The 24,781-nt window shown below is 37.6% G+C and overlaps 2 protein-coding genes and 3 pseudogenes across 2 annotated transcripts; 3 read left to right on the forward strand and 2 right to left on the reverse strand.

Annotated features, from left to right (window-relative positions):
- Positions 1–1,290, forward strand: LOC132173575 (serine/threonine-protein kinase BLUS1 pseudogene; annotated as a pseudogene).
- Positions 1,291–5,865: 4,575 nt separating this feature from the next.
- On the forward strand, positions 5,866–7,098 carry LOC132173573 (serine/threonine-protein kinase BLUS1 pseudogene; annotated as a pseudogene).
- Positions 7,099–8,964: 1,866 nt separating this feature from the next.
- On the forward strand, positions 8,965–12,856 carry LOC132173755 (serine/threonine-protein kinase WNK8). The gene is made up of 7 exons (XM_059585351.2): positions 8,965–9,635; positions 10,385–10,422; positions 10,571–10,798; positions 10,900–11,120; positions 11,207–11,364; positions 11,456–11,858; positions 11,936–12,856. Exons 1-7 carry the CDS (start codon positions 9,555–9,557, stop codon positions 12,709–12,711), a joined length of 1,905 nt encoding a protein of 634 aa, XP_059441334.2. The 5' UTR covers positions 8,965–9,554; the 3' UTR covers positions 12,712–12,856.
- A 2,174-nt stretch (positions 12,857–15,030) lies between these two features.
- Positions 15,031–16,259, reverse strand: LOC132173572 (serine/threonine-protein kinase BLUS1 pseudogene; annotated as a pseudogene).
- Positions 16,260–17,687: 1,428 nt separating this feature from the next.
- On the reverse strand, positions 17,688–19,050 carry LOC132176561 (transcription factor MYB80-like). The gene is made up of 3 exons (XM_059588806.2): positions 18,918–19,050; positions 18,668–18,797; positions 17,688–18,408 (listed from the first exon to the last, which is right to left on the reverse strand). Exons 1-3 carry the CDS (start codon positions 19,048–19,050, stop codon positions 17,688–17,690), a joined length of 984 nt encoding a protein of 327 aa, XP_059444789.2.
- Positions 19,051–24,781: the final 5,731 nt, after the last annotated feature.

Raw genomic sequence — 24,781 nt, forward strand, 5'->3', positions numbered from 1 at the left:
ATGGCTCACGAAGAAGAAGAAGTGCCTGAAGGGATCGTCCAATACCCATTGGACTCACACTACTACGAGATTCTTGATGTAGTTGGTGTTGGTGCTAGCGCTATTGTTTACAAGGCGGTCTGCCTGCCCATGAACTCCACGGTGGTGGCAATCAAAGTCATCGATCTTGATCAATCATGGCGGTGGCAATCAAACCCACCGCCTCTGTCCCACCCAAATATCCTCAGCGCTCACTGTTCCTTCTCAGTTGATCAACGCGTTTGGGTGGTGATGCCATTCATGTCCGCCGGTTCTTTACGATGCATAATGCCTTATTCCTTCCCAGACGGCCTACCCGAGCCCTGCATTGCCATAATTCTCAAAGAAACTCTAACCGCCTTGTCCTATCTTCACACCCAACAACACCTTCACGAAGACATCAATGCCGGTAAAATCCTCATCGACTCAAATGGGTCGGTGAAGCTTGCATACTTTGGAGAGTCGCCATCAATCCTAGAGTCTTTCAAAACTCCTCAAGCGGACGCTCCCTATTGGCTGGCCCCAGAGGTGATACACTCACAACAGGGGTACGGTATGAAGGCTGATATATGGTCCATTGGGATCACTGCATTAGAATTGGCCCATGGACGCCTTCCTCTGTCTCGCCCCCCTCTTTCAAAGCTCAAGAATCTCTCCAAGCCTTTCAGAGACGTGCTGGTTTCGTGTCTCCAGCAAGACCCATCAAAGAGGCCCTCGGCAGAGACATTGTTGAAGCATCCCGTCTTCAAGAATTGCGGGGGTTCGGATTTTCTTGTAGAGAATGTCTTGCAGGGGCTGCCCAATGTTGAAGAAAGGTTCAAGCAGTTGAAGACAAATAACAATGGTGACGATGAGATAAGGGTCTGTGGGTTGAGCTTCAAAGAGGACGGGTTGAAACGCGACCCAGTGTACCCAACCGAGTCCACGGACGATTCAGCTGTGAAACAAGTCCGGTTTGGCGGTGAATCTGTGACAATTGAAGACGATGGAGGTGAGTCTGGCGAGTTGAGTCCGAGTTCACCTGGTCAGGTTGTGGAAGAGGCGGCCCAAGTGGGATGTTATAGTGGTGGGGAAGCGGTGCCGGTGGATCTGGTTTCGATGAAGAGGAGCTTGGAGGAGATGGCTCAGCTTATTGAGTGGCAGAAGGCTGAGTTGGAGAGTGTGAAAGAGAGGAAGTTGAAGTTGAAGGTGGAGTTGAGTAAGTTGGAGGAGGAGTTGAGTCTTCTCAAGCTTCAAATTTCTGATGAGTTGAGCCATCTCAAGCTCACATGAGTCACATGACACTGGTGCTAGTGCTGCTGATTGAAGATTGTGTATTTCTTTTCTAATAATTAGAGAGCTGAAAATTTTCCTCTGTTTTGGTAAAACTCTGTTTCATGCCTTTTGTAGGGAGTGATTGGGCTTATTGTCTATCTGGTGTCACAATACAGAATAGTTAGTCTTGTGGGTCATCATTTGATTCTAATAAAACTAGTTTCCGTTTTGTTGTGAATACACTTGTGATGATAAGTTTCATAGTGAGAAAATATAAAGAAAAATAGTAGTTAATATACTTAAATGGATCAAAGCCCATTAACTTAAATATTTAAGCTAGAGTGATGTTCAAATATGTTTATTATTGTACTTTTTAGTAAAAACTCACAAACTGTTTATCTCCCCATCACGTTTTTATTCCGTTTATCTCTATAACACGTTTCTATTTTCAACACTTGTAAGTGCACTCACAACAAATTAAATCACGGGTAATCAAATGCAATTCGAGAGATTAGTCCAATTAGGCAAGAATAATGCTTGGGTCATGACTCACATGGGTGTGCTAAGAGAAGAAAAGAGGGTAAACCTCTCTAACTACTAGTCATTCATACATGGTAAACTGCCGATAGAACCTAATATTTAATTGGACCATATGTAGACTACACAGTCCTCATTTGACAAGAATACACTTGGGCTTGGGCTAAAGAGTCCTAATATTTAATAAAAATATTTAATTTGATATCAAAATAAAGATATGTGTATGAACCTAACATTACAGTTGACCCAATCTATTCATGAAAATTGTGAAGGTGAGTATTAAAATATTAATTGAAATAATTCATTAGATTTATACACTCTCGTATGAGTTTAAACTTTTAAAATAACCGGTGAAATAACAACTTATTTTTTTGACATTTTCCTTTCTAATTGCTAGTGCTTCTGATTGAAGATTGTGTATTTCTTTTCTAATTAGAGAGCTGAATATTTTCATGTTTTGGTAAAACTCGGGGGTGGGGGTGGGGTTGTGATTCGGCCTATTGTTAGTCTTGTGGGTGATCATTTGATTCTAATAAAACTAGTTTCCGTTTTGTTGTGAATATATTGGTGGGTGTTATGTTTTACATTGACAAAATATAAAGAAAAAATGTAGTTAATATACCTAAGTGAACCTAAACGGCTAAGTCTTTTAGCTTAAACTTTTGGGTTAGAGTGATGTTCAAATATGTATATTAATGTACTTTTGGTAAAAACTCATAAACCGTTTATCTCTCCGAAGGGGGTTAACCTTTCTACTACTACTCATTCATACATGGTAAACTGCTCGAGCCTAATACTTAATTGGGCCATATGTAGACTACATTAGACAAAAATATACTTGGGCTTGGGCTAAAGAATCCTAATATTTAATAAAAATATTTAACTTGATATGAAAATATATATATGAACCTAACTTTACACTTTACCTAATTTATTCATGAAAAGTGTGAGGGTGAGTATTCAACTATTAATTTAAATAATTATTAAATTTATACACTTTCATATGAGTTTAAACTTTTAAAATAACCGGTGAAATAACATTTTATTTTTTATGTTGGATGTTGCGAATTTAATATATTCTTTTTAGATTTGGTTTAGGTGATTAAAAAAAAAATCATATGCACCGTAAATCTGATGAAAAACTTAAAATTAAATCTGGATAATTGAAAAAATTACTATAATCTTTTTACAGCAAAGAAGTTATTATTATTATTATTTTGGTTAACCTTAAAAAGCGAGTAATGCTAAGTCTCTCTTGTGTCCCTTCAAGGATTGTCTAGCTTTTAAAATTACCATTGGACTTGTGATTGATTATTATTGGATTTTAATTAAATGATAATTTTAAAAACTATCTCATTTTTTTAGGGATACAAGAGTGACACGAAAAATGTATAGAATTACTCTTAAAAAGTTGACCCACTGGCAGATAAATCGTGGGGCATCCCCCGCTCAACAACTTGAGGCTAAAGAAATGATGCACCACAAGACCTGCTCGCCGATTAACTCTAAACTGTAATGATGGCCAAACAATTCTTTACCATTTGTTTTCTTTAAACACTTGATCTAAAAGAATTAAAAAATTATATGAGAAATACTACAAAGACTATCGGACTCTTAAATATATTATTTGCGTGACACTCAAATCACCATTAAATTTTAAATAGATGAATCTAATAATGATTTTTAGTATCGCATCAGAAATGTGCATGGGAGAGTAAAAGTGTATGCATCATTTCTCAATTTATATATCAACAAATGAGGATAGCTTCAATCAAGTTAGTATAAACAGGGTGTTTTACACCCTCGGAGAATAGGGAGCAAATCTTAAGGTTGAAACACCAAAAAATGATATAATCCTTTGCACCAAATAATTTTTTTTTTTCTTAACAAAATACATTATAGACAAAATACTCATTGGCAAAATCACAGGAACTACCAACTTGGTTAATTTTAGAGACTGATGTCGAGAGCTAGAAATTGAGCTGTGAACATTGAATTAAAATGAATGAAAAAGTCTATGATATTACATACGATATTTTTACCTAACGTATCAAATTCCCATTAAAGGCACTACATTATTGATAGAAACGACTCTCATAAGACTAATATCAAATAGGGGAATGTTAGGTGTTCTTCAGGTATTCTTCTAATGTCCTCCTAATCTTAAGTGAATATTATTTTATAAAAAAGAAAACGCTAGGTCACTTGAACCTCGTGCCACACGCTTCACTGCTTAACACAAGTCAAATAAACACCATCCAATCCCATCGCCGGATCACCTCGCGTGCCTAATTTACATTAAAATAAATAATAATAATAATAAAAAAGAAGAAGGATATTTAGGGTAATAACACGGGGTTTCTAATATTACCTATTTATAATTGATAAAGTATTTAATAAATTAATTTTTTGTACTTAATTATTTCATGAATTATATCTAATAAATACTCTTTTATTTTTCCCTTAAATAATCAAGAGCATTACACCCCTTTGGATCTAGCTTATATGCGGTACAATTACAATAGAAGTACCACAGCATATCTGCGATTATAAAATGGATGGTGAAGATTGTTGGCAAAATTTTTAACACACAAGACGTCGTCTTTTAAAATGAACTAACGGTTCCATTTAGACGGTACTAATGTCTAATTAAAGGAAGTGTTAGGGATCCAAACAAATAAACTTAAAAAAATTTTTAAACTGACATAGCAGATCATGAGTGGCAGACAAGGGACTAGCAGGTGACTTCTTCCAACACAAATAAATAAATAAATAAGTAAATCTTCGACACAACCTCCCAACCAAAAACAACAGTAGAAAAAAAAAAAAAAAAAAAAAAAGTCCATGTGCAATGGTACTTATTTCTGGGTTTAACTACATTTTAATCTTTCTTTATAATTTGTCTACAATTTTTTGGTATTGACAGTTTTCAGATAATGGATTTTTCTGTTCATTTTCTGGAACATATTGAAATCACATTTCATGACACTTTTTGAGGAGTTTGCATTGATTTGGCAGAGCAAGGATCGATTAATGAGAGTGCAATGGAGAAGAGGTTCATAGTTGGTGGTAGAGGTGTCAAAAAATACTGGGAAATCGAGACTAGAACAGGGAAACCGGGATTGGCTGGTTAACCGGGAACTGGTTACCCAGTTCTGGTTTTCCAAAATCAATAACCGGAGTACCCCTAGTTGGTGGAGTGCGCCTTGGAATGTTCACTGCTGCATTCTGCGGTCTATTGGATTTGGTTGCAGAGAAACATGGCATGTACGATGTTTTCAATGTTGTTGGAGCTGGTTCAGCTACTGCTGCGACATTTGGTTTAATCAGTAAGGGGTCAGAAACTCATGCATGAGAGAAGTGTTGACTCACTGATTATGCGGCTTTGGTTTACAAAAATTATATGCAGTCACTTTATAGTTTTGATTTGTTTCTTAGATGCTATTACTAAACCTTCAATTTGAAAACTGTTGTGGCTGTTTGGTTATCTGATAGACACTGAATCAAGATATAATCATATGAGGACTAGCCCCAAAAATAGATCTAATGCTTTTGTTTTGTAACTGCTTCTCTTTTTTCTGTTGTTCCCATTGATTGTGAGAACTAAGAATAGCTCTTAAAAGCTTGGTGACCTAAAAACAGTTCTTTTTAGGTTGATCTTTGAGGTTATTTATGCCTTGTTTTGCTCATTATCTTGAACATCTTTGAAAATGCTTAGGTAGGAAAACGTAAAGTGCAGCAGGTGACATATGATTATATATATATATGTTTGTCAAATTTGTGATCTTCCCACTAGCAAAGTCGTAAACTGATACAGAGAGAATTAACTGCCTGCCACGTCTGCCTCTTCCAGAACAGTTAGCCGTTCTAACTGTCTCTGTTTTTCAACTCGCACCAGAAAGCCGCTAAGTTCCCTACTTTCTTTTTCCTCATCCTTGATATATATGTATATATATACATATCATCGTTTTACTCTCATTATCCCGCCTTATCCAAGAATTAAACCCAGTAAAACAAATCCAACAAACCCATCCAAGATCATCAGTACGCGATTCCATGGCTCACGAAGAAGAAGAAGAGGCTAAAAGGGTCGTCCAATACCCATTGGACTCACACTCCTATGAGCTTCTTGATGAAGCTGGTGTTGGTGCTAGCTCTTCTGTTTACAAGGCGGTCTGCCTGCGCATGAACTCCACAGTGGTGGCCATCAAAATCATCGATCTTGATCAATCACGGCGGTGGCAATCAAAGCCACCGCCTCTGTCCCACCCAAATATCCTCGGCGCTCACTGTTCCTTCCCAGTTGATCAACGCGTTTGGGTGGTGATGCCATTCATGTCCGCCGGTTCTTTGCAATCCATAATGGCTTCTTCCTTCCCAGACGGCCTACCCGAGCCTTGCATAGCCATAATTCTCAAAGATACTCTAACCGCCTTGTCCTATCTTCACACCCAACAACACCTTCACAAAGACATCAATGCCGGTGAAATCCTCATCGACTCAAATGGGTCGGTGAAGCTTGCATACTTTGGAGTGTCGCCATCTATCCTAGAGTCTTTGATTTCAACTCCTCAAGCGGACGCTCCCTTTTGGCTGGCCCCAGAGGTGATACACTCGGAACAGGGGTACGGGATAAAGGCTGATATATGGTCCATTGGGATCACTGCATTAGAATTGGCCCATGGACGCCCTCCTCTGTCTCGCCCCCCTCGTTCAAAGCTCAAGAATCTCTCCGAGCCTTTCAGAGACATGCTGGGTTGGTGTCTCCGGCAAGACCCATCAAAGAGGCCCTCGGCAGAGACATTGTTGAAGCATCGCTTCTTCAAGAATTGCAAGGGTTCGGATTTTCTTGTAGAGAATGTCTTGCAGGGGCTGCCCAGTGTTGAAGAAAGGTTCAAGCGGTTGACGACAAACAACAATGGCGATGATTCATCTGTAATAATTGAAGACGAGGGAGATGAGTCTGGCGAGTTAATTCCGAGTTCACCTGGTCAGGTTGTGGAAGAGGCGGCCCAAGTGGGTCGTTATAGTGGTGTGGCGGTGGGTCTGGTGGCAATGAAGACGAGCTTGGATGTGCAGAGGGCATGGGTGAGCGATCTGATTGCTGAGTTACGTGGGGAGAAAGCTGGGGAGCTGAGCAACGAGGAGCAGATGGCTCAGCTTATTGAGTGGCAGAGGGCTGAGTTGGAGAATGAGAGAAAGAAGAAGTCGAAGTTGGAGGTGGAGTTGAGTCTTCTCAAGCTTAAAATTTCCGATTCACATGACACTGGTGCTAGTGCTGCTGATTGAAGATTGTATATTTCTTTTCTAATTAGAGAGCTGAAAATTTTCCTCTTTTGGTAAAACTCTGTTTCATGTCTTTGTTGGGAGTGATTGATTTGGGCTTAGTGTCTAACATAGTTAGTCTTGTGGGTCATCATTTGATTCTAATAGAACTAGTTTCCGTTTTGTTGCGAATAATTTGTGGCTGTTAAGTTTTACTTTGAGAAAATATTATAAAAAAAAAAAAATAGTTAATATACTTAAGTGAACATAAGCGGCTAAGTTTATTAGCTTAAACTTTTGGACTAAAATAATATTCAAATATGTATATTATTAATGTACTCTTAATAAAAACTCATAAACCGTTTATCTCTCCAACACATTTCCATTTTCAATGTACTCATAACAAATTTAAATTGATCAAATGCACGGTTGGGCAAGAATAATGCTTGGGTCAATACTCAAATGGGTGTGCCAAAAGAAAAAAAGAGGGTTAACTTTTCTGACTACTAGTCATTCATACATGGTAAACTGCTGATAGAGCCTAATATTTAATCGGGCCATATGTAAACTACATTTGAAAAGAATATATATGGGTTTGGGTTAAACAGTCATAATATTTAATTTGGTATCAAAACAAAGAGTCGTAATAATTGAACTACAGCAAATAAGTTAAATTATTATTATTATTGTTTGGTTAACCTAAAAAAACTGACCCAGGGTTGGCATGCAGGTGTTTAGGCAAAGCAAATCGTGGGGCATCCCCTCTCAACAAATTGAGGCTAAAGAAATGATACCCACAAGACCCGCGCGCCGATTGACTCTGGATTGCAATGATGGCCAACGATTCTTTACCATTTCTTTTCTTTAAACACATTATCCATAAAAAAAAAAAAAAATTACTATACACACGTTCCCACTCTTAAGGCCCATCACACTCATGGTTCGTTTGACACTGCAAATTATGATACTGTAATTTTATAGGCAAAAAAAAAAAAAAAAAAAATCTTAAATCGAATCGCAAATAATTGATTGTTTAGAATTGCGCTTTTAAAAAAATTAAAATTTGAAAATGCAGAGAAAATCGCAAGTTAAGGAAATGTTTTTTTTTTAAAACACACAATTTTAAAGGTTAAACTGCAATTTTTATTAAGCACTTAATTGCATTTCTAAAAATCACGTTCTCAAATCACATAATTAAATGAACCCTTAACTATCATGATGGCCAAACAATTTTTTACTATTTATTTTCTTTAAACACTTATTCTTAAAAAATAAAAATAAAATGCTACACACTCATATTCTTAAATACACTTTTGATGCAACACTAAAATTAGCATTAAATTGTCCTATAAGAATAGCTCAATCAGGTAGAAACCACGCCTTATGAACTGAAGGTCTCTAGTTTGAATCTTCCCTCCCTCTCTCGTGTAGACATTAAATTGTCCCCAATTGGTAGTTCAATCAGCTGTAAACCATGCTTAATGAAACAGAATTTACTAGTTTGAATCCCTTTCTCATTTTCTTGTGTGGAGATGTCAAAAAAAAAAAAAAAAAAAAAAGATTAACATTAAACTTTAAATGAGTAAATCTAAATATATATATATATTAAATATCTTTCCTCTTGTGTTGGGATCTCTTTTGCATAGGGCCCACTCGGACCCCGTGCCACACGCTTCACTCGCCCGCGTGCCTAATGTACATAAAAAAATAATAATAATAAAATAAAGATATTTCGGGTAATAACGCATTAACAGGGTTTCTATTTCTAATATTACCTATTTATAATTGATAAAATAATTAATAAATTATCTAAATAGTCTTTTAATTTTCCCTTAAATAATAAAGAGCATTGCACTCCTAATTAAGAACCCTTTAGAAAACCATTGCTATTAATAATTATGGCCATGATTATGATCTACAGTGCTAATCTCCGATTTGGATAGGATTAACCGACAACGAGAGATTCACGTGTTATAGGATAGAAGATGTTGGAAGCTGTTGATGAATGATGATTACGACTATAATTCCTAGTTGTTCTTCCATTTTCGGTCTCTCCCGCTTGCTCTCGAAGCCTTCATCCACGTGCGGTGCGTTCGGTTCAACCGCGCCCACCTCTGGGTTTCCAAGTTTTTGAACCTACGATCACGCCGGTTCGGTGCGCGAACGAGATGCAGATGATCGAGATATGGAGGAATCCGGAAGCGGTTTGAGGATTTGGGACCCAATTGCGAAGCCACACTGGGACATGGAATCGAAGTCCTCGTCGTCGCTTAGTTTTCTCGGGTGCCGATTCCGGTTCCGAAAACCGGCGTTCGATTCGTATGCGGTGGCGTGTGAAGCGTTCTCGGAAAAGCCTCTTCTTTTTCTTCGTCTTCTTGGGTTCGGAATCCAGCTTCTTTAATAGGGTCTGCACTTTTTAACTCTCAATTTTGGGTTTTTTTTTTTGTAACCGTTGGTGGATTCTCCGTCGTTTTGAAGCGATGGGGTTTGGTGAGGACCGGCGTTCCCAGGCTGAGGATGGTGAGGTTGTGGAGAAAGATCCAACCGGACGATACTTACGGGTATGGATAATTCTAGGGTTTCAATTCGGTATCTTTTTGTTTCCCAAGAAAAAATTAAAGGCAAAGAAAAGAATGTAAAATTATGTTTTTTTTTTTCCTGATTGATGTTGTTTCGATTCCAGTAGTAGGAAATCAGCGCAAATTTTGCCAATTATTCGTTAGGATTAATTAAGTGGATTATGTTTTCCCTAATTTTCTTGGTAATCAAACAGAGCGCATGATGTTTCCAATAATTATTATTATTTTTTTTTTCTCTCATTGAAGGTGCAGCTTGATTTCATTATGCTATAAATAATTTGCATAAAGATTTTCGGATTTGTGATGAGTCATTTCAATTAAATAATCCTTTTCAAGCTAGAGAGTTTTAATTTCGAAATCTTTATGCTTGCTTTGTCAGTGATTCTCTTCGCTTGGCTGCTGACAATTTAATTAAAATTTTAGCTTTTGATATCATTTCTCTTTTAACTCTTTGTTAGATAAAGGTAGTATTGTCTCTTGCTGGTAGTCTGTATTTAATGAACATGAATAGATTGAACAATTTGATTTGGGAAGTCCAATACGATGGATTTTAAATATGTTTATGAAAAGTTGAATGTTGAGCAGGATTATTGTTATTCCTTAGTGGAGTTTTGTGATTTAAATAGTATCAAACATTTTCAATATCTTGCTTGCTTTGTTGTTGAGTCGAGTTGTTTATATTATTGGATTTAGTGATAAAATCTTCATTTCTTTTGGTTTTATTCTTTCAGTATGATCAAGTGTTGGGAAGAGGAGCATTTAAGACTGTGTATGGTTCTTAGACCTATCTTATTCAATTCTCTACTTGATGGTTTTAGTAGTTAGTTTCTTAAGTTGATAGTTGTTTAAAATAGAGATTTTTTTTTTTTGTTTATATTAAATTTGTCATCTTTTGGCTCCGTTGTTGTTATATATAGATACAAGGCATTTGATGAAAGTGATGGAATAGAAGTTGCTTGGAACCAAGTGAGTATTGAGGATGTATTGCAGTCACCAGAACAGCTGGAAAGGTTATATTCAGAGGTTCATCTGCTGAAATCTTTGAAACATGGAAATATTATCAAGTTCTATAATTCCTGGGTAGATGATAAGAACAAGACTATCAACCTGATAACAGAGTTGTTCACATCTGGGAATTTGAGGCAGTGAGTTCCATTGACTGTTTACTTCTTCTTTTTTCCATTTTCTGCCTTCAATGCTCATTTAATGGCTTTCATGTTTTTTTTTTTTTTTTTTGGGGCTTTAGATATCGTAAGAAGCATAGGAATGTTGATTTGAAGGCCATCAAGAACTGGGCAAGGCAGATTCTTCGAGGTTTAAGCTATCTGCATGACCACAATCCACCGATCATCCACCGGGACCTGAAATGTGACAATATATTCGTTAACGGAAACACTGGAGAAGTTAAAATTGGAGATCTAGGATTGGCAACTGTCATGCAGCAGCCTACTGCCCGAAGCGTTATTGGTAATTACATCCCTTTCTCCAAAAGTGTTATGAGTTTGACTTAACAATCTTGATTGAAGTTTGTTTTTCTTTTGTTTTTTGCACAGGCACTCCAGAGTTCATGGCTCCAGAGCTTTATGAAGAGGAATATAATAATCTTGTCGACATATATTCTTTTGGCATGTGCATGTTAGAAATGGTTACCTGTGAATATCCATATGGTGAATGCAAAAATCCTGCTCAAATATACAAGAAGGTTACTACTGTAAGTTAGCGACCTCCTACAGTATATATCAATCATACTTTACTTCATTAAGGGGTGTTGTAATATTTTTTTAAAAATTTATTTCCTGCAGGGCATAAAGCCTGCTTCCCTCAGTAAAGTGAATGACCCCCATGTTAAGCAGTTCATAGAGAAGTGTCTGGTTCCAGCATCTATGAGATTGCCAGCAATGGAGCTCCTGAAAGATCCATTCCTTGCAACTGCAAATTCAAAGGATCTCATTTGTGATTCGCTGTGGTTACCCGATAATTCGCCCATAGTGGTGAACCCACTACAGCTTGAATCTCATGCCATGGACATAGACTCTAACTGCCAGAAGCTTTCTGTTGGCTCTAGCATAAAATGCATCAACGGAACTTCTAATCATTCAACTCTAGAATTTCAGAGGTTTACTGAGAAGAATGAATTTAGGTTAAGAGGGGAGAAAAACGATGATATTACAATTTCATTGACTCTTCGCATTGCTGATCTCTGTGGTAAGCAAACGTATTGTAGAATAAGATTCCTTTCTTTTCTTCAAGTGCTAACTATATATTGTTTTTTGTTTTAACAGGTCAGGTGAGAAACATCCATTTTGCATTTTATCTTGATTCTGATACTACAATTTCAATAGCTGAAGAGATGGTTGAACAACTTGATCTGTCGAAAGAAGATGTGGCTGTCATTGCTGAGTTAATCGACAACTTGATTGCGAAGCATGGACCAAGACAAAAATCTTTATTTGAGAATTGTTCATATGAAGCACACTGTTCAGTTGGTAATTCTCGTGCGCTTCAGCTAGGTGGGAATTTAGGGGCTCCTGCCAAGGCAGTTATTGAGCACCATGCTCATGTTCTCTCACAAATGGTTGATGTGGAAGATGAAGACAATCAAGAATCAACCTTTTCAGACATATCAGCTGAGTATGGTTTCTCAATGGCCTCAGATGCCAGTAATGACAATGCTTTAGAGTCTGATTATTCCAGTCTTGATGAATGCTATAAAGGTTCAAATGGGTATGGGTGCTATGGGGCTTATGATCATGGTGGGCATACTGAGAAGAGTGATGAAGCTAATGTTGGTGAATCGATTATGATAAATGAGCCTGCAGAGAACTCTGCAACATCCTTTATCAATTCATGTTCCGGAATGTCAGACAACTTTGGCTTGCCTAGCATATGGTCTCTTTCGCCGGCAGAAAAAAATCAGAATGATGAGCTAAAGCTGGAGCTGGATGCAATTGATACGCAGTATCACCACTGTTTCGTTGAACTCTCGAGGCTGAGGGAGTATGCAATGGAAAATGCCAAAAAGAGGTGGATGATGAAGAAAAAGATATCTGTTATTTGATTTACTTTAGGTTTTTTCTTCTCTCTCCCACTCTCTTCAACAATAAAATTGCCACATAATAGTCCTCAAAAATCGTTTATTATTGAGAAATTTGATGTAATCTTCTTCTGTTAAAACAAAGATATATTCCGGGCTCTGCACAGTACCATTTTCTGTCACCTGGGAAATGGGACTGCCCCAATTCTCAGTTGGCGTGTTGATTGTGATCGATGTTTAGGAGATTGATAGTTTGGGGAGTTTTTTTAGTGAGGCTATAACATATTACGTTGCGACACCACACAATTCAAAAGTTTAAGCATATGGGTTTGGGATTAACAATGATATATTAATCACCACAGAGTTCAAAAGTCTAAGCATATGGGTTTGGGATTAACAATGATATATTAAACACCCGCATATCTTACATATTCCTAAGAGCACTCACAGTAGAGAAAAAATGGGTTTGGGCATTCCCTTCCCTGTGTTTAGGGAAAAAGAGAAAAAATTACAAAAATACAACCACATCAAAAGTCCTATATTTACCCAATCTCATTGCAAGCCCTATATTTAACCTATTGTTGCTACTCAACTCAATATTTTATTCACAAAAACTTTTATCTCTCTCTCATACCTATCTCTGTTTCCTTCCAAAAAACTTTTCACCTTCGTTCAACCTCCGATACTCAAACCCTTGTTTGATTTACCAATTCATCTTCGAACCTCTTAGAAAAAAACTCATCTTCATTCTGTACAGGAAAAAAAAAAAAAACTCACCTTCCTCCAACCTCCAATTCCCAAACCCAGAAATCAACGGAAACGAGAGAGAGATTGAGAGACAGAGGAGAGAGAGAGAGATTGAGATACATAGAAGAGATCAGAGAGAGGGGGGATGAAGGAGAAAGAAGACTCAGCCTTCCTTCAACCCTCTTCCTCAAACGGAAGCCTTTTATCTATCTTTTGGGTCCTCTTCAAAATCAGTTGAGGGGCTATGTGGGTTTGCATGTGCCACGCGCCTTTGTTCCTACTCCATAGACTCTTGTTGTGCCTTGTGTCATGAACTTTTTGCTCATTTTCTAAAGACCTTCGTTTATGCTCACAAATGCACATTTGTTCTTACTCCAAGAACTATTGTCAAGCCCATGTCATGAACCTTTGCCCCACTCCAAAGGATGCTCATCTATACTCGCACCTTGCACCTTTTTGTCCATATTCTAGGGACCTTTTGTCTGAGCTTGCACCACTCCATCATACCACATATCAGCATCGGTTTGATACCACTTGTAAGAGAGATTGATACTTTGGAGAGTTTTTTTTAGTGAGCCTATAATGTAAGTTGGGAACGTGTAGTATTTTTTATTTTTTATTGATTTTTTTTTTCTAAACAAATAAGGGAAAAGGGAAAGGGAAATTACAAGAGGGGTGGCCAACCCAAACAACAGCCCATAACTAACCAAAATGCAAAGCAGATACAAGAGAAATTGAAACCAAACATGATAACAAGAGGAAATGGGTCAAAAAAATAACTCGGTCCTATAAAAGTACCAATGCAGCCACAAAGGGATGCTATCAATTGTTCTTAGATAAAGTGTTCAAAGAAAAGAAATGGAAAAGAATTGTTTGGCCATCATTGTGGTTTAGACTTTAGAGTCCACCGGAATCATTTCTTTAGCCTCAAGTTGTTGAGCGGGGATGCACCACGGGGTCAGTTTTTTAAGGTTAACAAAAAACAAATAAAAATAAAAATATATGTTATTTCACCAGTTATTTTTAATAAATTATTTAAATTAATATTATAATCCTCACCATCACAATTCTCATGAATAAATTAGGTCAACTATAAAGTTAGGTTCATAGTTTATACACATATCTCTGTTTTGATATCAAGTTAAATATTATGACTTTTTAGCCCAAGTCCAAGTATATTCTTGTCAAATGTAGTTTACATACGACCCAATTAAATATTAGGCTCTATCAGCAGTTTACCATGTATGAATGAGTTGCAGTAAGACAGGTTAACCTTTTTTTTTGGGGCACACCCATTTGAGTCATGAACCAAGCATTATTCTTGCCTAATCGGACTAAGCTCTCGAATCGCATTTGATCACTTGAGATTTAAATTTATTGTGAGTGTATTTGCGAGTGTTAAAAATAAAAACGTGTCGGAGGGATAATGGAAACTAGTTTTATTAGAATCAAATGATGAGCCACAAGACTAATTCTGTATTGTGACACCAGATAGACAATAGCCCAAATCAATCACTCCCTACAAAGACATGAAACAGAGTTTTGCCAAAAGAGGAAAATTTTCAGCTCTCTAATTAGAAAAGAAATACACAATCTTCAATCAGCAGCACTAGCACCAGTGTCATGTGAATCGGAAATTTTAAGCTTGAGAAGACTCAACTCCACCTCCAACTTCGACTTCTTCTCTCTCTCATTCTCCAACTCAGCCCTCTGCCACTCAATAAGCTGAGCCATCTGCTCCTCGTTGCTCAGCTCGCCACCTTCCTTCCCACGTAACTCAGTAATCAGATCGCTCACTCATGCCCTCTGCACATCCAAGCTCCTCTTGATCGCCACCAGACCCACCGCCCCACCACTATAACAACCCACTTGGGCCGCCTCTTCCACAACCTGACCAGGTGAACTCGGAATGAACTCGCCAGACTCATCTCCCTCGTCTTCAATTATTACAGATGAATCATCGCCATTGTTATTTGTCGTCAACCGCTTGAACCTTTCTTCAACACTGGGCAGCCCCTGCAAGACATTCTCTACAAGAAAATCCGAACCCTTGCAATTCTTGAAGAAGGGATGCTTCAACAATGTCTCTGCCGAGGGCCTCTTTGATGGGTCTTGCTCGAGACACGAAACCAGCATGCCTCTGAAAGGCTTGGAGAGATTCTTGAGCTTTGAAGGAGGGGGGCGAGACAGAGGAGGGGCGTCCATGGGCCAATTCTAATGCAGTGATCCCAAAGGACTATATATCAGCCTTTATCCCGTACCCCTGTTCCGAGTGTATCACCTCTGGGGCCAGCCAAAAGGGAGCGTCCCCTTGAGGAGTTGAAATCAAAGACTCTAGGATTGATGGCGACACTCCAAAGTATGCAAGCTTCACCGACCCATTTGAGTCGATGAGGATTTCACCGGCATCGATGTCTTTGTGAAGGTGTTGTTGGGTGTGAAGATAGGACAAGGCGGTTAGAGTTTCTTTGAGAATTATGGAAATGCAGGGCTCGGGTAGGCCGTCTGGGAAGGAAGAAGCCATTATGGATTGTAAAGAACCGAGACATGAATGGCATCACCACCCAAACGCGTTGATCAACTGGGAAGGAACAGTGAGCGCTGAGGATATTTGGGTGGGACAGAGGCGGTGGCTTTGATTGCCACCGCCATGATTGATCAAGATCGATGATTTTGATTGCCACCACTGTGGAGTTCATGGGCAGGCAGACCGCCTTGTAAACGGAAGAGCTAGCACCAACACCAGCTTCATCAAGAAGCTCATAGGAGTGTGAGTCCAATGGGTATTGGACGACCCTTTTAGCCTCTTCTTCTTCGTGAGCCATGGAATCGTGTACTGATGATCTTGGATGGGTTTGTTGGATTTGTTTTACTGGGTTTAATTCTTGAATAAGGCGGGATAATGAGAGCAAGACGATGATATCTCTCTCTCTCTATATATATATAATCCTCTTCTTCCACAGCAGTTACTTACTGGTCTAAGTCTAACCGTCTCTGTTTTATATATGCTAGTTGTTTGCCTCATGACATTGATGACACTTGATAAAATTAACACAAACACATATTAACCAGAAAGTATACTATTTATGTACATTTCATGCATTAATATGTATGAATTCACATGTTTTAGGCATGTTTGAGATATTTATTTAGTCATAGTACTTGGTTTTCCATTTATATATGAATGCAGAAATTTTTCTTGTCACTCCATAGCCTCTATACATGGCACTGTACTTGCTTTGGCAGCTTCTGTGTTATCAGCCCCTTATGACATGCCCAGGTATGTTCTTTTGAGTTTAGAAACTGATCATATAAATATAATTTGATTTTAGAAATATGATATAACAAGTTAAAATATGCACAAAAAATGATGATGTGTATGTAACTAGTGACAAAATATTGCCAACACCTAATCATGAAGGATCTTACTTAAAGCTGCCTCATGTTGGGTTTGGTAGGAAAATATGGCGAGTTCAATTTTTATAAACCCATCAGCCTGTTATTATTAAAATTGGATTTTGAAAAGCTAATAGTTTGAAATTCCCAGTACCCATAAATTGATGAAGCTTTGATTGTTCTTTTGATTGGTCAAGTATGACCATATACCATGTGAGTATTAATTCTGCTATATGGTCAAGTATGACCATATACCTTGTTGACGAAGATGATTTTCTTTTCGTTTGTTGTAGTCTGTGATGTTGTAAACGGTAAAGACGTTATTTTCCTACGTTTAATGGGAAGAGGAAGCAGTGTTTGAATAAAAGTGTGAAACATGGTGTATTAAACGTAACTTTTGATTCTTTTGAACTTAAAATAACACTTGGTAGCATTATAAAACGCCACATGTCACAATTTTATGCCGTCCTACTAAAAACTCCCCTAATTTATATATAATAAATATTAGATATTAGATTAGATTAGATATATAAGATTTGATAATTGGTTCTGTTTCCTGAAATTCTTCTTCTTTTGTCACACTTGCAGGTTCTGGCTGATACAACCGCTTCATCATCTTATTTTGGTTGATCTACATTGTATTTTTAGTAAGAGAAAAGGTATAGTTGAAACACAAATAAGTTGGAACTAGGAACAAGAAAGTATGTATGTTGAAACTAAGAGAAATGATATATATATTTGCTTGACTTAGATGTTGATCGTTATATTTTTGCAATAAGATGTTAATGTTTATCCATCAAGTTAGTAGGGATTCCTGCCGGCCTATTTGCACTCCTCTGTTCTATAACCTTAATTTCTTAAACGATTGGGTTGATTAGATGATCATCAGATGGTAAATCCCATAAGACACAGTCTGAAGTACTGAACATGATGGATCCATTTCTGATTTCTTTCCCACCCTCATCAGAATCCTCTCCATTTTCTCCCTCAAGTAGTTTTTCATGTAACCGGACTTGCTGGTCCCCAGCTGTGCATGTGCTTCCCGTACACATACTCTGGCTCCATGGTGATCTGTCCCCTTCATTTGCAAAAGATGATGGGCCATACTGATGATATCCAGACATAGATGCTGGGAAAGCACTGCAGGCCCCTGCAAAATTTGCGGCAGTAGAGTCCCATGGCTTGGTTGATTGTAGCATATTGTCAGGTTCCTGTATAGCCCTTGATAGGCCAAGCTTGATCTTCTCGATAGTATAATCTTTTTCATCTTGCTTACTGTTACTGTTAATATATGGTGGTGCTGCATTAGGTTCTTGGATCTGGAAGTCGTCAATATTGCGCTTCTTGGTAAGGAGATGGAGCATTTCATCTTTAAAGCAGCCTAGGGCTGCTTCTGCAAGATGAGCCACCTGTGGAGGGGCCAGTGTTGTTGCAATTTCAGCCATGAGGTGAGAGAAAGGCTTGTGGGTCACAGGATCAATACCCATGCCCGAAAGCTTCTTTTTCAGCTTAGTGTTCCAGTGATTTTTAACATCATTGTCTGTGCGCCCAGGCAGCTGAGCTGCAATTAGTGACCATCTGTATACGTCCATTTAATTAGGAAACGGCGGCTATTGATCGATCAGTACTCTCAATGTTAAGAAGAAAAATCCGGAACATCATTGCTTGCATATTTGAATTAACAGAAACATGCAGTAGATTTTTTTAGGATTGCAGTTTAAGAATTAATGTTGTTTGATCTCTCGATCTTACAATGTTTGTTAGTTGGAAAAGAATGTTGACAATATTCCAGTTAATTTTAAGAATAGATCGAGCAAAATATTATTAAGTAGCGTACCGGTTGCCAACAACGGAATGCAGCTTCACTATGGTTTGCTCTTCTGCATCCGAGAATTGGCCATGCTTTAGATCAGGACGAAGGTAATTAGTCCACCTTAGCCGACAGCTCTTCCCGCACCTTTGAAGACCTGAAGTATCAAATGTACGTATAGAGGAAGATATATAAGAGTTATTTTGTACGTAGTTCCATTAATTAGAGTGTGTGTGAGAGAGAGTAAGAGAGAGAGAATCAGAGAAAGAGAAGAAACCAGCATTCTTGGGGATGAGGCGCCAGTTGCGGGTGCCGTGTTGGGCAATGTAGGAAGAGAGCTTGTTGTCTTCTTCGGGTGTCCACTGTCCCCTTTTCACGTTGTCCTTCTCACAGCATGGAATCCTACCCATCTCTGGTTTTTCAATTCTTATAATTGTCGTTAGTAATAATAGGAATAGGGAGGGCAAGAAAAGAGGAAAGAAGAGTAGAAAATGTGATGGAAGTAAAAGAGAATTCTCTACTTTCTCACTTTAACTCTTCTAATCTTTTATGTGTGTTTCAAGAAAAACAAAGGGGCTGAAACACTTCTTTGGTTAGTTTTCTAATATGTGAGTCCAACAAGCGTTTTCTTATATATAATGTAAGGCAATGGGCATGGGGTTATTTGTGAAGGGAATGAGACATCAAAGGCGCATGATTTTATTAAATAATTCAACGCTATTGAGTGTGTGACAGATGGGCCAGTAGCTCACCCATAAGACACCCGGTCAACTCTATCTCTCTCTTTCTCTCTCTCTTATTGACTGCTTCCTTTGAGCTTTATGCAATTGTTGGGTAGCTTTCTGCTTGACTCACACAAATCCGCCTGAAGGGAGGGATGAGTTGTCTTTAAGGATTGCAAAAGCCGAGGTTGTTGCACGTGTGGGTGTCACACAAATCTCTGGAAACAATGTTCCTTTTGACATTCATGTTAGTTTTCAGTTTGATTCTTTGTTACCATATTGAACCTAGGTGGCAATTCCTTTTCGTATGTTAGGTTTGAATTGTATCAAAGCATAGGCATATGATTATGGTCAATTTTTAACCGGCCTATTTAATTAACGGGTCAAACTCCTTAACCATAATTCGTTAATTTCGTATTGGGTTTATGTCAAATTCGCAAGTCGTGTTAAAATTTGTTAGCCCTTATATTGTGTGTTGAATTTGGGTCATATAAAGGCATGAGTATAAGACTATATAAATCAATCTTAACCCGGCATTATGGTCAATTTTAAACTGGCCTATTTAATTAAACGGATCAAACCCCTCGACCCTAATCCTTTAATTTCGTGTTGGGTTTATGTCAAGTTCACTGGTCGTATTAAAATTTGTTAGCCATTATATTGTGTGTTGAATTTGAGTCATATAAAGACATGAGTATAAGACTATATAGATCAATCTTAACCCAATCCATTTAATTAAACGAGTCAAACCCCTTAACTATAATCCGCTAATTTCATAGTTGGTTTATATTGAATTTGTGTTGCATCAAATAGGGACATCACTTGTATAATGTCTCTTTAACGAATTAAATAAAGAATAAGTTCTTGTAATTTATTTTTTTATTTTTTTATTGACATGTCCACCCAATAACAAAAACCAAAAGCTCAAGATTAACCAAAATATATATATATAACCCAAAAATCAAAACCCAAAAACAGCTCAACAGCTCAAGATTAACCCAGAAAATTAAGAGAAAAATATACAAAAAAGAAAAACCCCAGAAATCAATACAAAAAAAAAAAAAAAAAAAAAAACAAACAAACAAACATACAAAAACAAAAACAAAAATCAATACCCAAAAGCTCGAGATTAACCCGAAAAACAATACCCAAAAGCTCAAGATTAAGAAGAAGAAAAAAAAAGAAAAAAAAAAACGCAAAAATCAATACCCAAGCCGTGAGTGTGCGTGTAGAAGATTGAGAGAAAAATATCCAAAAAAAACCCAAAAATCAACACCCAAACTGGGTGTGAGAGAAGAGAAGAGAGGAAGACCGTGGGTGAGAAGAACAGGGGGAGGGACCGAGGGAAGGAGTGAGGCAGGAGGCGTGGAGATAATAAGGAAGAAAGAGAAAAGTAAGAGGAAGAGTGGTAAGGGTGTTAACCCAGTCCGGTTTTTCAGTTTTTGACCAAATTGGGAACCGGAACCAGGATACCCCGGTTCTTGGTTTTGGGAAACCGAACCGAGAACCGGGTCCCGGTTAACTGGGGTCCCGGTTACAGGCCGATTTCGGTTTTACCAGGTCCGATAACCGGTTTTTTAAGAAAATTATTTTTTGGGCTTATTTTAGATATTGGGCCTAAAATAAGCCTTTTTTTTTTTTCTTTTTTTTTTTCATAAGTTGGCTCATTTTTTTTAAAAAATCTATTAATCTTTTTGTCTAAATTAAATGAGCTTTGTTGTGATTGTTCCAAATAATTAAAAAAAAAAAAAAAACCCAAAAACCTAAACCTAAGTGTAAAATATATATATATATATAATGGAAACCCGGTTCCCGGTAACCCAGTAAAAACCGGGTACCGGAACTGCGGTACCCGATTTTTGAATTTTTCAAACCGAAACCGGGTCCCCGGTTTCCCGGTTCCGGTTCCAGTTTCCCAGTAATTTTTTAAACCCCTAGAGAGTGGGGTAATTACATGTGAAATGAGGAAGAATAGGGCTGGCAATTTTGACACGACCCGACAACCCGACACGAACACGACACGAAATTAGCGGGTTTGGGTTTACCTTAAACTGGTTTGGGTCATAAACGGGTCGACCCGTTTATGAGTGCTTGGCGGGTCGTGTCGCGGGTCGACCCGCCAGACCCGTTTGTTTTTTTTTTTTTTTTTTTTAACCTAAAGGCTAAAAGAAATTAAAAAATTAAAGAAAATTAGAAAAGACTAGAAGAGTCAGGCGCGCCATTCCTCGATTCCTCCATTCCAGAAAACGAAAAGTCGAAAACCCATTCGGCCATTTCAGCCCATTCCTCCCTCGAGCTCACCGGACCTCACGCCGCGCCACCGCCCACGGCCACGCCACTGCCGGTCTCTCTCTCGCCGCTCCTCCACTTGTCAGCATCAGACTCCTCACACAGCCTGCAGCCACGGACCCACGAACCCACGGACCCACGCCACACCACCGCCACTCCTCGCCTCCTCTACCGCCGCTCTCTCTCTTCCGCCGATGTCGAATCCGGTATGTATCTCTCTCTTCAGTCTCTTGCTCTCTCAAATCTGAATATTGATGCTCTGATTTTGTGGATTGTTGGGTTTTGCTTCATTTTAGGCTTTTGTGTTTGTTGTGGAAATTTTGAAGTGATTTTGTGTTTGTTTGTGAAAATTTTGAAGTGAATTTGTGTTTGGGGTTTAAATTTTGAAGTGAGCTGCTTTTGACCAAAGCCCATGAACTGAATAGTCTGAATTGAACCAATTTCGGAATTTCCCATAAATATTATTCAAACTTCAAAGTAACATGAGCAGATGAGCTTCACCCTTCTAGCCTTCTTCTTTGTTCAAGCTTGTTTGCCCATTCATTGAAAAAAAAAAAAAATACTTTTGATAATGGATTAATCAATCAGGACTTAGGAGCCAAACTTGTGTATGTATTGAAAGATGGATGTGGCTTAACTAATCAATTTGGTTGGGGTAGAAAAATATATTTTTGGTCTCATATAGGCTTAACTAATCAATTTGGATGTGGCTTTTGTGTTTGTTGTGGAAATATTTAACAATATGTTATACCTAGAGTTGAGCACTTAAAGTTGTTACTCTTTTGAGACTCAATATCTTATCCTAGAATACTTATAAAAAAAAAAAAAATCTCATCCTAGAACATGCTAGGAGCCTAGGAGGCCTCCAATTTATATATATAAAATTGCTAAACACAATTTGACAACAAACAATGTGTTTGATGAATGACAAAGAATTAATGCCTACTTAATTCTAGTTTTGTGATAGCATTACTAAATTTGGTTTGATTCTTACTTTTGAACTTATCTTTAACTAACTTACTAACGATTATGTGTGTAGGTGATTAACGAAGATTCGGTTATATTCGATGATGATGTGGTTGAAATAAATACAATAGGAGATGAAGATCCTTCTGTTCATACGAATCCGATGATGAACAAAAGGGTCCAGAAGAAGCGTAAGAAGACCTCAGTAGTTTGGACCCATTTTGATGAAATTCGTTCTAAAGATCCAAATGACTCAAGGATATGGGCAAAATGCAAGTTTTGTGATCATAAATATATAGCTAACAGTTCACATGGAACTGGAAATCTGCAGAAGCATATGAAGGTTTGTGGGGGGAAAAATGATCATGATATTCAGCAATTGCTCCTATCTAGAGATCAAGGAACTCTGTCAATAAGTACCTCAAAATTTGATCCAAAAAGATATAGAGAATTGTTGGTTGCTACGATTATTAAGCATGACTTGCCATTTTCATATGTTGAATATGATGGTGTAAGAGAGTTGCATAGATACTTGCGTAGTGATGTACCATTAATCTCTAGAAATACTGCTAAGGCAGAATTGGTCAAGATGCATATGTTGGAGAAACAAAAGGTTAAGTCTTTGTTAACTGTTTGTCCTGGAAGGATTAGTTTTACATCTGATTTGTGGACTTCTTTGAAAACTGATGGATATATTTGTCTCACTGCTCATTTTATTGACAAAAATTTGGTATTATCTAAAAGGGTGATAAGTTTTTCATTTATGCCCCCACCACATAATGGTGATTCTTTGGCTGACAAGATAGATAGTTTGCTACAAGAGTGGGGGATTGATAAAAATGTTTTCTCTATAACATTAGATAATGCTTCTGCAAATGATGGTTGTGTTGAGAAACTGAAACAAAAATTAAATATGAGGAAAGCCCTTCTTTGTGAAGGTGAGTTGTTTCATATGCGTTGTTGTGCCCATATTCTTAATTTGATTGTGCAAGATGGATTGAAAGAGATTGCTGATGCTATCCAAAATATTCGAGATAGTGTTAAGTATTTTAGAGGATCACAAGTAAGAAAACAAAGTTTTCTTCATGCTGTCAATCAAATGTCATTGGACAGTAACAAGGGGTTAAGACAAGATGTGCCAACCAGATGGAATTCGACATATCTTATGCTTGAGAGTGCTATTCACTATAGGCGTGCTTTTGCTTATTTGGAGATGACTGATAAAAATTATAAATTTTGTCCTAGTTCACTTGAATGGGAAAGGGTGATTGATATCAGTACTTTTTTGGGCTGCTTCTATCGTGCTACAGGTGCTTTTTCTGGTACCAAATATCCCACATCCAATTTATACTTTCCTGTAGTTGCATTGATTTATGTGAACTTGAGGCAAGAAGTGGGCGAACATGGGTATAAGAAATTAATGGCAAATCAAATGCTCGCCAAATTTGAGAAATATTGGTCAGAATTTAATGTAGCATTAGCCATTGCAGTTGTCTTGGATCCTCGTTACAAGCTTCGCCTTGTAAAGTACTACTATACGAAGATTTATCGAGCTGATTCTGAAGAGTATAATAATGTTTTTAACAAGTTAATCAAACTTTTTATGGAGTATAGTACTCCTACAACTTCAAACTCCACAGTCGTTCGGCCACAAGAAGACCCAGATTGGGAAAAGGTGAATAATATCATAAGTTTCTTAGCTCGTTAGTAACTTACTTAGTATATTATTTATATACTCATAACCATTTACTAATTTTATGTTTATATTCTCTCTGTTCATGTATGAATTTCTAGCATTTGATGGAGTCGATTCTGATGCAAACAAGACTCAATTAGAACTTTATTTGGATGAGCCCAAGTATGTGGAAAAGAATGCGACATTTGATATCCTTTCATTTTGGAAAGGAAATGAATTTCGTTATCCTGAAGTAGCTGCCATGGCTCGTGATATTTTGAGTATTCCTATTTCGACTGTTGCTTCAGAATCCACTTTTAGTGTTGGTGGACGTGTGATTGATCAGTATAGGAGTTCACTTAAACCTGATATTGTTGAGGCATTAATTTGTACTAGAGATTGGTTATATGGAGAGTAAGGTAATATTAGTTATTTGCATATTTAATTTTTTTCATTTACTTGTAATTTTTTTATCTTACTTTAATGACA

This window comes from Corylus avellana, chromosome 3, assembly GCF_965113065.1.
Source record: "Corylus avellana chromosome 3, dhCorAvel1.hap1.2, whole genome shotgun sequence".
NCBI classification, from domain to species: domain Eukaryota; kingdom Viridiplantae; phylum Streptophyta; class Magnoliopsida; order Fagales; family Betulaceae; genus Corylus; species Corylus avellana.